The 15,481-nt window shown below is 41.4% G+C and overlaps 2 protein-coding genes across 2 annotated transcripts; one reads left to right on the top strand and one right to left on the bottom strand.

The window, feature by feature from the left end:
• Positions 1-3,103: 3,103 nt before the first annotated feature.
• LOC308284784 (single-strand DNA endonuclease ASTE1-like) lies at positions 3,104-7,153 on the top strand (the record flags this gene model as incomplete). The annotated part of the gene is made up of 4 exons (XM_080725510.1): positions 3,104-4,339; positions 5,000-5,200; positions 5,894-5,964; positions 6,913-7,153. 4 exons carry the CDS (start codon positions 3,104-3,106, stop codon positions 7,151-7,153), a joined length of 1,749 nt encoding a protein of 582 aa, XP_080581636.1.
• A 3,276-nt stretch (positions 7,154-10,429) lies between these two features.
• Positions 10,430-15,481, bottom strand: LOC308286133 (ependymin-like). The gene is made up of 6 exons (XM_080727090.1): positions 15,286-15,481; positions 14,768-14,802; positions 14,500-14,619; positions 13,483-13,669; positions 11,907-11,985; positions 10,430-11,464 (listed from the first exon to the last, which is right to left on the bottom strand). The coding sequence occupies exons 1-6, from the start codon at positions 15,353-15,355 to the stop codon at positions 11,323-11,325; spliced, it is 633 nt and encodes a 210-aa protein (XP_080583216.1). The 5' UTR covers positions 15,356-15,481; the 3' UTR covers positions 10,430-11,322.

Genomic DNA, 15,481 nt, shown 5'->3' with positions numbered 1-15,481 from the left:
GAGGCGTTGTGTGCTTGTAGATCTGCTGTTTTCACTACTTTTGTGCGACGGCCTTGTATGATGAAGCGAAAGAACATACAAATTTTAAACTTGGAAATACAAGGTTTCCACCCGACAACGACGATTAACAACTTAAAACGCTCTGGTCTTAAGCGAAACGGAATTGAGTGATTTTACAATTTTGTTGCACACCACTATTGTACAACAAAGTATAATACAATGATCAGTGGTTAATGAGATTTGCTCAATTATGAAAAGAGACGTTTCTTTTTCATGTCAATTCGTTGATGCATTAGGAAGAAAAAAAAACGTTCTCGATTAGTCTATTAACCTACATGAGCCAGATTAAGTCGGTTATTGGTTCTAAATATCAGGTTTCTTGATATATCTTTCGATTAATTGCCCAGCCCTGATGTCACGTTGAATATTGGCAATCCACCCTGGCTGTTGCCGTGGGGGGTCTGATGTCAAATGTCCAGGTGTGTGTGTGATGTGTGTGTGTGTGTGAGAGAGGTTTCTAATGACTGTCGCTCAAAGTCTGCATCGAGGAGGTCGATTCTTCTAAAGCCCTTCTAACCAACTGTCCCAAGTCTCCTTGGTTTTAAAAAGTTTTTAATTTTATTCAAGAAACGGAAGGTGTCGGAACACGCCTGGTTGAATCTAAAATAGATTCTTGGTGTTGCACCACGACGATACCGACGAACACTCTGGCCAAAACCAGACTGTTTTAGGGTAATGTACAGTAGCTTAATTGTTAAAAAAAAAAAATCATACAAAAACAAAAAAAAACAAAAGGTACAAATATTCTCATACTGACTGCTGATTTATTTTTCTTTAGTTATTTTTTAAGCTGAACTTCTTTCTCCCCCCTCCCCCGATCCGATCCCTCCTTAAAGGTTTGAAAACAGGGTTCCTTGAGGCATGCTAGTCAGTGACCTCTGACTCTTTTTGTTTTTATGACAAAGCGTAAAGGTGGGGGGGAGGGGGATCGACCCCCTCCCCTCCTCAAGCCGCCCGCTTGTGTTTTTTTTTTTTTTTTTTTTTTTGCTTTAATTCTTTTTGTATGCAGAACCAAAATGGAAAAACGTCAGCAAACTTTTAAAGGTTTTCGGGCCTTGACCTGTAGTGTGCGTGCGTGCGTGTGTGCGTGTGTGTGCGCGTGTGTAAATACCCTGAATACAATCATTTGGGATGATTTTTTTTTCAAAAAAAGTTTAAAAATGACTTAATTGAAGATAAGTGTAGTTTTTAAAGAAACATTGTATCATTATTTGTAAGTTAACCATCTGCATGTCTTCGAGCCACCAGGCGTTAGCTAATAATTTTTAAGAGGAAAGAAGGAAAGAAAAAGAGAAAAGAAAAAAAAAAAACTTTTTACACATTTTATTTTTACAATTTTATTTGCGTACCTAAATATCCCAGACAATAATGTGACCCTTTTTTTATTACTTCAAATTAATTTTATTTTCCCTTTTGTTTTTCTTTTTTAATTTTCTTTATTTCCTGTGTACAACATATAAGCAATTTATAACAAAATGAGAAAAAACTTATTGAAGAAATTTTAAAATTGAAATATATTTTATTTGAAAGTTTATGGACCTTTTAACCGTGAGCCGGAAAAAAATTGTATAATGGTATAATTTCAGCTGACTTGACGGTTATGAGATATGTATCAAGAGTTTTATTTTTTATGCTTCTTTAATAAAATCTTTTTGTTTTTGTTCTTTTGTTTCATTTTTTTACTGTAAAACAATAACCCACTTGTCTGTCTTTCTTTCTGGCCAGTTTGGAAGATGCCTTTTTTACAAATCGACCACATGGTGGCAGTATAGGCCTGTTCTAAGAAGAGCCAGAGTCATCATAGGTTAAACTTTAACCTATGATCATAGGTTAAACTTTAACCTATGATTTAACCGTTAAAGCACTGTATAGAAAGGGGCCCGTCAGCTCCTATTGAATATGATATTTAGCAAGAATTAAGAGAAGGTTGTACATTTTGTCTATATTTATTTCATCATTTGAAAAACCAAATAATATTTGTTGAATATTTAATCCTAGAGAGGAGTCAATTTTGGAATGTATAAAATGATTGAGATCAATCCAAAAGACATGAGTAAGTGCAGTCCCAAAAAAGGTGAGATAAAGTTTCATCAGCATTTCCACAAAAAGCGCAGAGTATGTCTATGTCATAGCTATTTGACATATTGGCCTTGACAGGATAACATCTATGCATTACTTTAAAAGTAACCTCTTGTAGCTTGTTTGTAACAGGAGGGACATTTTCTTGTTAAGTCCCTCTTCTCATCTATGTCATTATTCCAATAACTGCTTTGGGTTTAGAAACTATCTCTTTGAATAATACTCCTAACACATTGATTAGTGGATTTATCACTCATGGACATATTGCCGATATATAAATCATGAGGACTTAAACTAAGAATAGCCTACAGTTTCTACCTGTAGGAGCAGATAAATAACCTCCTAGGTCTAGGTATATGGTAGGATATAATCTGATTTTCAGTAGGAATTAAAAAAAAACCGACTTTCTTCAATTTCCTGATTTTCTTAAAGACTTGTTTTTAAAATCTAATATCTTGATTGTTCCAAATAAAATATGGTTAGAGTGTGAGTAGCCTACAACATCCTCCACCAGGACAATAAAAGTTGACTGAAAATTTAGATAGTTTAACCGGTAGCTTAGCAATATTGTAATTACATAACCAACGGAGATGAAGCGACTGCGGTGACTCGCCAATAGAGGGCTCTGGGGAAAAACAGGAACAGGAGAACGATCGGATAAAAAGGCTTTTTATCAAACAATATGCGAGCGGCATGTAATTCTGGTTGAGAGGCATGTATCCTGACACAAATTTGTCTTGGTTAAGCACTTTACATTTTTTGAAATTTGAACGTTTGTTTACTTTGTCTACGTCGCTAGAAGCAAGGTTTGAGGTGGACGGTCATGTCATATGGCCGTAATTGTATTGGTTGGTTGGTCGTTGGTGACGTGACTGACGTCAGTATGGAAAATGAAACTTAAGGAGAAGAAAACTGTGTGACTCTTGTTCCCCAGTATCACAAAGCCACAGAAGCAGAACTCACGATGGGGGTGAAGGGCTTGTTTACCTTTATCAAGAACAACAGTCAGATTTTAAGAGATAGAGAATTCAGAAACGCTAAGCTTGTTATTGATGGCTGTAACTTGTATAATTTGCTCTATTTAGGCTTGGAACAGAACCACGGTGGAGAGTATGATGCCTTTGAGGACCTTATTATAAAATTTGTCAAGGCTCTGAGAGGCTGTGGGATTGAACCTTATGTAGTTCTGGATGGGTCAGACTGCTCCGAGAAAAGATATGACACCCTGATGAAACGAGCTGAAGACAGGATCAGGAGGGCCCAGAGTGCCGCTATGGGTGGTGAGGCTGAAGTCCTGCCAACCCTGGTTGAGTTGGTGCTCAAACAGACACTGACCAACCTGAAGGTGCCGTTCGCACAGTGCTATGGAGAGGCTGACAGCCAAATCGCCTCCTTGGCTAGAGAGTGGCGGTGCCCGGTATTGAGCAACGACAGTGACTTCTATGTCTTTGACCTTCCCGGGGGTTTCCTGCCCATCTCGCACTTCAAGTGGGACGCAGTGTCACAGCGCGGGAGACAGAGCTACATTCCCTGCAAACACTACGCCACATCCAGCTTCTGCGTCTATTTCAATATTAAACTCCAACTCCTGCCTCTCATGGCTGCGCTGGCCGGCAACGACTGTGTCAAGCTGCATGAAATGGGCCTGTCATTACGCTGGTCTGAATACAGCAGAGAGGGGAGCCGATTTGACGGGATAGTGCGATGGCTGAAGGACTTTCAGAGTCCAGAGGATGCTATGAAGGCGGTGCTGGGGCTAATGGGTGGCTCGAGCAGACAAAGACAGGCTGAGGTCCTGCAGGCCTTGACTCTGGGAATGAAGGAGTACCAGTTCCCTCCAACCGGCCTTCCCCGGTTCTTCAAGGACGGCTCAGCGCCGGATCTCGAACCAGCGGATGTGGGCACAGTCCCCGACTGGGCTCGCCTTCCTTTGACCCAGGGTCGGTTGACCTCCGACTTTCGGAAAGTGTTGCTGGTCAGACGACGGGTCCAGCCTTGCCAGGTGGACCTCGCCCACCTGCCCAGCGCCAACATCACTTCTCGGCCCATCCGAGAGGTCACGTACGGGCTGCTGTTAGGCAGTGGGACAGGAACCAGAGTGGAGGAGTGGGACAGAGAGGGAACACAGCTGGCCAGGGTCATGGTCCAACCAATCGTCCATGGAGTTGGGAAACACATGAAAATAGACTTGCTGCGTCAGGTAAGATGTCCATTTTAACAGCAGAGTGCAGTAACTACGTTTTCGGACACACCGACTTATTTGTGTCACCCAAATGTCAAATTTTCTTCATGATATTGGGGGATGAACATTTACCTCAAGAACAGATATACAATCAGTTTAATATCACTTATATGCCTATATCTCATTTGGCTGATCAGCTGTAACACTTTTAAACCAATTTTTTTGTGAAATTCGTGTACGTAGTTACTGCACTCTGCCTTATACATGCCTTAGGTATTTCAACAATTTTTGTTTCAAATGCACATATTATGTGCACATGCAACAAATTGTGCGTTTAACTGTTTACCAGTGTTATTATTCAGTAGGCCTAGTTAGCCAAACTCAAACTAACAAAAATAATTAAGACTGCTCTACTCTATTTATTGATAATGATTTATTGTTATTTATTCATTGTTTTACCACCGAGCTAATCGAGCCTATACAGCTGCCTGGTTGCTCAGGTGAGAAATGTAAAACAGGCCTATATTCTGGGTGCATGCATGCAAATCTAAATCGTTAAAATCACTAAAACAATAGAAAGAAGTAAATGAAAACATTTTAACACTCATCTTTTCTTTTCTCTAATGACAATCTAAAATATGAACCCTTGTTGTAAAAAAACAACGTTGTCCTCAACAGGCTGAGCGTTCCGTTGGTGAGCGGGTATTTTTGGAGACTCTTGGGGTGAGCCACCACACTTTGAAGGGAGTGCCAGCCAACCTGCGCCTTCCAGTGGCTGTCACCTGCTACTGGTTGCAGCACAGCAGTCCTCGCCCCGATGAGAAGGTCCTTCAGGCTCTGCTGCTTGGGATGGTGGCTGGAGAAATCAAAGACAACCAGGTAGGACTGCTCAGGACAACAAGAGAACTACATGCATAAATACAAAAACATGCAAAACTGCTTACATTTCTGTTAATCACTTTAATACAATAACTATTCCATGATATGATATAGGCCTACCTGTAGCACAATTTCCATGACACAATTTATGTTAATAATGATGACATTAAAGGGGAAGACCACCCATTTTCAATATTGAACTATGTCATTAATATAACTTAGAGGAGTGTGTGTGTGTGTGTGTGTGTGTGTGTGTGTGTGTGTGTGTGTGTGTGTGTGTGTGTGTGTGTGTGTGTGTGTGTGTGTGTGTGTGTGTGTGTGTGTGTGTGTGGACCTGTGTGTGTGGACCTGTGTGTGTGTGTGTGTGTGTGTGTGTGTGTGTGTGTGTGTGTGTGTGTGTGTGTGTGTGTGTGTGTGTGTGTGTGTGTGTGTGTGTGTGTGTGGACCCGTGTGTGGACCTGTGTGTGTGTGTGTGTGTGTGTGTGTGTGTGTGTGTGTGTGTGTGTGTGTGTGTGCGTGTGGACCTGTGTGTGTGTGTGTGTGTGTGTGTGTGTGTGTGTGTGTGTGTGTGTGTGTGTGTGTGTGTGTGTGTGTGTGTGTGTGTGTGTAGATGTGACGGGAGAGATGCAAATGGACATTCCCGTACAGCCGAAACAGGACTTCAACGTAACCCATGCCTACAACCAATGGCAGGTCTGTTTTAAAGACAGCATTCATCTCAACCAGCTGCTATGTGTTCCTCTACAAGAGCCCCACATTGCATGGTAAGGCATCCTTACAGGACCAGTTGTTACACTCAGCCTCCACCGGCTGTCAGTCAGTCCGTCTGTCTGTCACATCACGTCATTTCTCACATGGCCCTCTTTAAGCGCCACCACAACATTTTTGGACACTGCTCCTACAAATGTTGCCCTAAAATCATGCAAATCGGTACACGGTATGTCTAGACTGAGACTCATGTCATCAACATGGATCTGTCCCATTTAGCGCCACCATCAGGCCGATTTTTTTCAAACACATTTTTGGACACTGCTCCTACAGATGTTGCCCTAAAATCACGCAAAGCGGTACACAGTATGTCTACGGTCATATCATCAGCATGGATCTGTCCCATTTAGCACCACCATCAGGCCGATTTTGGACACTGTTCCTACAGATTTTGACCTAAGATCACACAAAGCGGTGTAGAGCAGCAGTGCTAGGCTAGTAGAACATAGCAGGAGAACAGTGGTGGTGTGTAAAATATCTCGAAAATTATACCAGCACAAATTATAAAATGTACGGCACAATCCAGCACTAAAGAATGACACCATTTGTGTTTTCATCATATGGGGTGTCACAACTTCAAAGAGGTGTCTAAACTTTCATTTCTGGTGATGACCATTGACCATTGACGTGGACTGAAGACTCACCTCTGCAGACTCCACCTAAACCCATACATAGCACTACTGTAACACTCAATGACCATACATGAAGCTAGTTAGCATTTTTATAGGTTTTTAGAAAAGTTTTTTTACTGATTAGGTGCATGTTGATTGGTCTACCTTTGTTATTGTTTATTCTAGATTGATATTCCTATGCATTTGTTATATTGTTGTTGATGTTCTGACATATTAGCTTGCTTATTATAGTGATGTGTATTACCTGCTTATTGTAAGTCGCTTTGGATTAAAAGCGTCTGCTAAATGCCTAAACTGTAAACTGTCAACCAGGTTGTACAAGGGAACCCTGGTCCACTGGCTGGTGCAGAGGCTGAGGAAGGGCTCGGACCCTGAGCTGCTGTTGCTGAAGGAGACCAGCAGGCGTCTCTACAAGGACCTGCTTGCTGCTGTGCTCCAGTCTCAGGATGTTGTGCCCGCCTCGCCAACCAGGAGGAGAGGGGCAGATGACCTGCCTGCCCACCTGGATGCTCTGCAGCTCCTGGAAGAAGCAGGGGCAGGGGCGCATTATTGATCGGGACTTCTGCATGCGTTGTTAGGAATGTTGGCTAGCTTCTGAAGCAATCCATTTGGACGGTCAAATCTTGGACGTTTATCATCGGCTATATCATCTATGCTTGATACTCTAGTCTAGACATACATGTCTTGTCAATATTTTCTGTATTTAGTAGGAATATCATTGGGTATTTTCTTATTTGTTTTTACAGTAAAAAAAAAGGAAAGAAGTAAATGTATGTAGAATTATTTTACGTATTGGGTAAATTACAGACTTTTTTTTTACCACATATTTGTATCTTCTTGTGATTACCAAGACACCCAAAATCTGGGTCTTTGAAGACATCGATATTTTTCTTTTACATTGAAATGTCTTTGGGTATTGTGGTTTAACTTGTGTTTTTAAATTGATTTCTTTGTCTGTTTCTGTTTAATACCGTTTTAACAATAAAAAATAGAGCCTCTCTAACAAGTTTACAAATTGCTTTGCAAAATGAAAAACAGTGAAAGACCATAAGAGATAAAGGAAATGAAATGAGTGACCAAGAATAGTAAAATAATCACAAAAAAGCTTTATGAAATGGGTCTTTAGGAGAGAATAGGATATTGACTACAGAGACAAACTGAATTTTCAAATGAAGGGTCCAACTTTATAATTTAACTCTAGAAAGTTGTGATAAATACAGCAGTGGATGACTCGGACTGTCTTAGAGGCAGCCCTTTCGAAAGACAGATCTCGAGATCTGAGTGCCTTCTTAACAATGGGAAATTATGTTGTGTTCTTTATAAGATATCCAGCAGTATGAGAAACTTAACCAAGCAACAAATCCCAAGGAACCCCACAATGCAGCTTTGAGATGGAGGACCGTCCTAGAGTGTCATGGCTTACAATAAAAGTTCTGTTGAAAAGGTATGACTTGAACCAGTCACCCATCCAATGCTCAAGAAGGTTAGAGCGCCTTGTTCAGACCAAAAGATTCACAATAAGAGGAAACCATTTTAAGCCAAACTTATACTTCAGTCATACAATGGAGTTGTTGTGCACCACAAATAGCAGATCTACAAGCTCACAAGTCATATCCAAGACGAGAGCTTACATTACACCATTGTACAATGGAGCATATGTTAAGTATTCAAAGGCTGCAGAGAAAAATCACAGCAGTCTGTACCCTAGGATATTATGATCCGCAGTACCAAAGGTGATGATCTTTAAGGATGTATTGCTCCAGTGAAGGCACATAAAGGTAAGGGCAGAGGTCATTCTACTACAGTATGCAGCCACAAGCATGCCATAAAGGCATTCTTATTGCGAACTAGGTCGCATTTACTATAAAAACCTCCAGATCCTGTGAGTGTGTGACACCTGTGAGTGTGTGACACCTCATCCCAGATCAGCAGAAGGATATAGCTGACCTGTTCTGACATCACAATGTTGTTGAAAATGAATTCCGTCCTTGTCTGACATCATACAATCCCATTTATGCCCATATTTTTGATATCCCTGATGACATCAATAGTCACACTTGCAAATTAATTCTGGGGTTGTCCCTTTTATGAATTCTTTCACCCTTTTATACCCATATATCCACAAGTTTCCGCGGGAGTTTACTGGAGACTATCCGGACCAAACTTCCGGGTTTAACAGCAGACATACAAGCTCACGTCGCGTCGCAGATGCAACCCGTTGAGAGCTTGTAAATCGGCGCCGGAAGATCGATGCAAACGTTTGCGCAATGCACTATGGGGCGTAGGAAACTCGTGGATAGAGATCCCTGATGTCATCAATATTAAGCCCATGAGTGCCCATATATGGACATATTGTGTCAGTCTCATGTGGTCTATGACGTCAAACATCTACGATGTCAGATGTCAGTCATCTCCATATTTGGGGAAATATGGCCACATTTTGTCCAACTTAAACAGCAGGTCTGTGCATTTTGTTGGTCAAAGTTGATCCCATGCCAAAGCGCCAGCGCTCGCCCAGCAGTCTGCTGTCACCCAGGCCGATGTGTGCACGCGGCCTGGGCGCACCCATGTGCGCACCCATGTGCGACCATTCCTCACCAGTAACTAACGGTGAACTTAAACAAGTGTAAAATATCACCTAGAGCTGACACTGGTGGCCGACCCTCCTCCGAGTTCTAACCACCTAGGAGCACTCATTCTGGGCATACAAGTGGAACTGTGGAAAAAACGTCCTTGGTCAAGTTCACCACGGAAAAGATTTGTGTAGCGTATGAGTTCATCATTAATTAAACCTTAATTACAAGTCTGGATTTTGGGCAAGCTGCCAGCCTAAAGGTTAGAGAAGTGCCGTTCCGTTGTTGCCATTTGGATTCCCCGGGCTGACAGTGTGTATATGTGACTGACTGTGAGTGTGTGCGCGAGCATGCGTGCATGTGTGTGTGTGTGTGTGTGTGTGTGTGTGTGTGTGTGTGTGTGTGTGTGTGTGTGTGTGTGTGTGTGATATGGTGATACAATATTGTTTCAGAAGATAAAACCACAGTTTTCACGTAATAAAATAAATGTCTTTTTAATGAATTGTGCACACCTATTGCACATTAGTGCACACCAGAAGTTTATTAATATCTCATAGTGCTTTTCTAAGTACCCACATACACGTATTGAGATGAACGTTTTAGACTGGGCTGTCTAACCTTAAAACCTGAAGAAATCTGCCATAGAGAACACTGCTGCCCAGCCCAGTCAGAAATGTACTATATCTCCTCTAGATGCTTCAATACAAAAGCTATTGATTGCAATCAGGGTTTCTGAATGCAAACACTGTGGTCAAGTGACTAAGGTGCACAGAGTGAAGGATGCCTTTCCAGGGCCTGTAAGGTAGCTGTGATGCTAGTCGTACTCAAGTACAGCATAACCTTCAGTGTTCACACTCCACCGTAGCCCACAGCGCTACTTGCCCTAGACCCGACAATATTGCAGGCTTATACAAAGGCTCAAATGTCATTTAGATTGTGTAGATTAGGTTATGTAGAGTTGCCAGGTCATTGTTGACCTGGCATCTGAAAGAGTGTATAGTTTCAATGTTGATTGTTATTCTACTGTTAGACTGGTTCTTGGTTCACCAACAATCCTAGATTACTATTTCTATGCATTTGATGTATTATCTTGTGCTGTCCGTGTGTATTGTAAATCGCTCTGGATTAAGAACTAAATGGCTAAAAATGTAAATTGTTCATATGAATCAATGACGGATCTGCAAAACCTGAAGCTTAACTCTTGTACAGCATAGGAAGTTGTGTTGTTGCAAAGAGGAGACAACAAAAGCGTGTAGTGGATTTTAGGGACTTCACCGTTTATTTGATCTAAATAATACAACACATCAATATCAGACAACCACATCCTCCATGACAAGCAAGCATTCATTCATCAGTTGCTTCAGCACATTGTCTCCAACTGTGTATTGTTTTAGCAGATCAATCTGATTTTCATGAGCCTTTTATTAGTATGCAATCATTAATATATTAAGCAGTTTCAGCGTGGCATCCAAATTTTGGGATTATAAGTGAACATTTTCAAAAAAATAAATTGTGTTTCGGCCCCAAACAAATAGTGAAAATAGTTGATCTATAGCAGGCGTGGGCAACTTTGATGTTAGAGAGGGCCACTATATTTCCACACTCACTCCAGGGGGCCACATTGCATATTGTTGCTGTCGAGCAAAAATCTCTTGTCTCCAGTAAGAGTAGCAAAAATTGCCGATCTACAAGCTCAAAACGCGTCGCGCTGCAACGTGTTTTGAGCTTGTAGATCTGCTATTTTTGCTTCTTTTGAAGTGGAATGCTGAATTATCTTTTGTTATTTTTGCATTCGAATCCTGAAATTAAGCATTTTGATTTAATTTCAAATACATTTAGTTATACTTATGTTACCGTTATGAACTTAAATATGAAATCAATAATAAATCAGTATTCCGATAATATAACCTGTGGGCCTCATTAATAAGTGAAGGTGGGGGCCGCATGTGGCCCCCGGGCTGCCAGTTGCCCATGTATGATCTAGAGGCTTTTGACGTGTCGCTAGGCAAGCCTGTAGATCAATTATTTTCACTTTTAGAGACGGGCTTAAGTGGTAACCAAAGAAATTATTTCTTCCTATTTCTTTGGCAAGCAGTAGTGCCATGAGTTTTAGACTTGGGCACTACAACGCCTCTGATGTGGATGTTGTTCACTTCTGCTTCAGGACCAGACTGAAGAAGTCAGCCGGAGGCTGGCGCCCACCCCTGCCTCTCATCATCGGGGCGTGATGGCAGAAGTCAGGAACGTCGAGCTCTTTGGGGGGCACGGATTCAATGATGTTGTTGAAGAACCTGGAGAGACAGAAGTTTCACTTTAAAAAATATATGTGTTTCTTTTACATTTCAAGCTATCCCCTTAACTCTGACATTGTCTGACAGGTCAATTTGGTTCCAATTTGTACACTGACATTGTCTGACAGGTCAATTTGGTTCCATTTGTACACTGTCAGAGTTACAGACTTGTATGGGTCCATTTAGACCCCACTAAAGGACCCCACAGAGTCCCTGGAATAGCGCTTGTGGCCCATTTGATTTGTTAAAAGATATTCCAAATATTTCAAAAATGCTTTCGATTTCTTTTGAAAATAGCAGATCTAAGAAAATCTCACAAACACGGGGACCCCCTGGAACCTCTTCAAGGATTCCTGATGGGGCTCCCCAGACCCCACTTTGAGAACCACTGAGTTACAGTATATGGAGCGAGTGTTGGCACAATGTACCACGCTAGACTTACTTGATCATCAGGCCCCAGGCGCAGGCGGTATAAGAGACTGGAATGCATCCAATGTCAGTAACAGTGATCTCGTAGCCATCTGTAGTAGGGACAGATAAAAAAAAACAGATAGACAGACAGACAGACAGAGACACACACGCGCATGCACGCACGCACGCACGCACGCACGCACGCACGCACGCACTCATTCATTAATTTGTTTGTGTTTAGTTTGTTTGCTGTCTTTCTGCCTTGTTTTTTCCGTGCCTGACATTTTATTTAGTTACTGTCGGTGCAATAACCTTGTACATCCAAAACCGTTGCTTTTTGGGAAATGAAACAAGAAAGTACACTGTGCTCCAATGTCCTTTCTACAAGCTCACAACCGGTTGCATCACAACAGGTTGTTACATGTTGTGATGCTTGTAGCATTCATTTATGAAAAAATAAAAAAATAAATTAAAGAGAGAGAAATATATATGGAGAATTGATACAAGCCCAGCGGTGGAAAAAGTACTCTATTTTTTTACTTAGAGTAGGACTTTGCCACTTTTTAACCTATCTTCATATAATAGGACCTCACTAATGTTCATAATAAAATTGCTAAAAAAAAAACTACTCCGTCCAAGTCTCTGATCGATAAGGATTGATCGATATCAATATAAAATAACATTTTAATGTTAGACACCACCTTCAGTGTTAAAAGTGTCAAGGTTATTTTGTTTTGATCAAAAGATGTGCTCCACTCCAGGTCATACTGCCCAGGACACTGGATAACACATTGGATAATGCCAAACCATATCTGGCATTGTCCTTCTAGCTACTGGGCCCAAGACACGAATACATCTGATATCCATTGTTATGTTATAATTGTCCAATCAGAATGTGACTAATGTATTCTGTAACTCCATATATCTGTGAAATTAGGTTTTGTATGGGCAGAAAGCAACTATGGGTGAACTATTGACTTGCTGTACTGTACGCTGAACTATTCTTTTAATACAACTAAGAGAAAAAAACGGACTTACACTGGTGTGGTCTCCTTTCTTGTGTGGGAGTAATCTTTAACCATTATGGGATATAATCTAAAACCCATCAGTCTCTTAGAAGTAAAAGTGTTGGAAATTGGAAATACTCAAGTAAGTACATCTCAAACTTAAAGGGGTACTGTCACCTAAAGGGGTTGAGGGGCAGATTACACTGTGACATGAGCTTCTCTGAAAACGTTCTGAAACAGTCTGAAGCTCATGTCACAGTGTAATCTGCCCCTCGCCCCCCAACAACAGCTGACCAGTACAGTAAGTAGTCATACAGTCAGGCTATACAGACAATTCATTTGATTGGCTTATAATTCAGCATGTACTAGTGATGCGTTTTGCATCATATGATTCAAAACGCATCACTGATGATGCAAAATGCATCACTAGTACATGCTGAAACACTAAAATATCTAAAAAAACAGATTGAACACAAAAAATAACTCAGGATTGTGTCCCAAACGACAATAAAATAAGATCTGGTTGTCCCAGAGGTGAAGTGGCCCTTTAAGGAAACGTACTGTCTGTGGCCACACGTGAAAACACACATGGCGTCTAACCTTTGCTGCTGGGATCCGTTCCTCCCCAGGAGTCCACCACCACACCCATGCCAGGTCCAGAGGAGCTGCCCAGGACATACTGGCCCTGGAAGGAAGCGTCCTTTGGCACCACCACGGGATTGAAGTCATCCTTCAGCGGCTCCATGGTGCACTGACACTTTGACTCGTCGATCCGATACAGGATGTGCTGAGGGACGGCATTTAGAGTTATTTTTGGCCTCATTTGGGTCCAGACTCACAGTGGTGCCACTTGTTCTACCCACTGTTGTATTATGGTGCATCATCACCATGCCAGCTGGTGGTGGACATGTTTGTCAAAATTATATTTTTGCCATGGACGTACAAATATACTATAGCCCTAAATGTATACTACTAGTGCTGTGGTCCTCAAAGTGAACCCACTGAGGGACCTTCGGGGTTCCTTGAAGGTGTTCCAAATGGACCATTACAGGTCTGTAACGCTGAAGGTGTCCAAATAGAACATTTGGTTCCATTTGTACTCTCTCAGAGTTGTATTGAGAACCACTGTGCTGGACTCCTAATGTGCCATATACATATATGTGTCATCATTTTATTTGTATGTTTTCGTATAATTTCTATTCCACGATTTTGCAGCCCACTTTTCTGCCACCCAGGTGTGGAATTCCTTGACTATTTCCCTTAAAACATGTAGCTCGCTGGCATCCTTCAAAACTGCCCTGAAAACTCACCTTTCAGGAGGCCAGAGGCGGAGGTAGTTATCATTTCGTCCATAGATTGCGACAAGTGAGCACCTCCCCTCTTACCTTAGCCCCACCCCCTTGTTTCCCCTACCCTGTACATATAGTGTTTCTATAACTGCGATGACTTTTGAATGTTTTTTTAGTTATGTCCATGAATTGAATACCAAGGACTTCAGACATAAAAAAGAACTTATTTGGGATGCTCCTTTTAGGCAGGGTGTTTAACTGTACAAATAAAAATACTCAATCAATCAATCAATTTACACTGGCACTTTTACTGCTATACTACACTCACCTCTTTGTACAGTACAAGAACATCGTTGGTGACGTTCACGCTGAAGCCGCTCTTGATGCGGATACGCTGTCCCACTGTATCGTACCAGTAGTTTGCAAATATCTTCTCATTCCCGATGGGCTGAGAGGGAGAGGCAAAGTTTGATTTGAGTCAGGTTCATTTTCAAAAATATATATATTTTTTATTTTACAAATGCTGTGATCACATCTTGTTGCTGACAGAAATTAGAGCTGCTTTTGTAAAAAAAAACAAAAAAAAAAACACTCACCACCATGAAGGATCCAGACAGGAAAGGTGGACTTGCTGTGAGAAATGGGGAAATTGATTGATTGATTGATTGATTGATTGATTGCAAAAAAAATAAACAGAAGAAATGCATATACATAAAGATGTATTTAGAATGTGTTTGTTTTCTACAACAATGAGCTGGACCATAAAGTAGACTATACAGTTTTGTGCAATGTATAACTGAATTGTCCCAGAGTATACTAAAGAAGACCAACCACCAGCAAGCAAATATCTTCCTTTCACAAAAAAAATAAACGAAAATATATAAAGAAGAGAAGAGAAGAGAAGAGAAGAGAAGAGAAGAGAAGAGAAGAGAAGAGAAGAGAAGAGAAAGGAGCTGGTATTAGTCATGGACAAAGAACAACGATGACACTTCCCATGTGAGTAGGCTATGTTTTAGTGAAATAGACGGACAAGAACAAGAAAATAAGTCTTGGAATATAAAGACCCTGTTGGTGCAGTGAGGCCCGTTAGTCCATTCAGTGTTGTTGTACTTACTGCATGGCTGGGGCTTCTGTGCCAGGCAGCTCAGTGCCAGTAGGCTTAGCAACATCATGATGGTCTTCATGCTTTCCCTTGGGCTGCTTCACACACGTAGACCTGCAACACTCAATGTCTCTCTCACACAGACACACACACTGTGTCTCTCTCTCTCTCACACACAGACACACACTGTCTCTCTCTCACACACACA

This window comes from Nannobrachium achirus (genome assembly GCF_963921795.1).
Source record: "Nannobrachium achirus genome assembly, chromosome: 5".
In the NCBI taxonomy this organism is placed as follows: domain Eukaryota; kingdom Metazoa; phylum Chordata; class Actinopteri; order Myctophiformes; family Myctophidae; genus Nannobrachium; species Nannobrachium achirus.
Note: the sequence above shows the minus strand (reverse complement) of the source record. Positions and strands in the feature narration are given on the sequence as shown.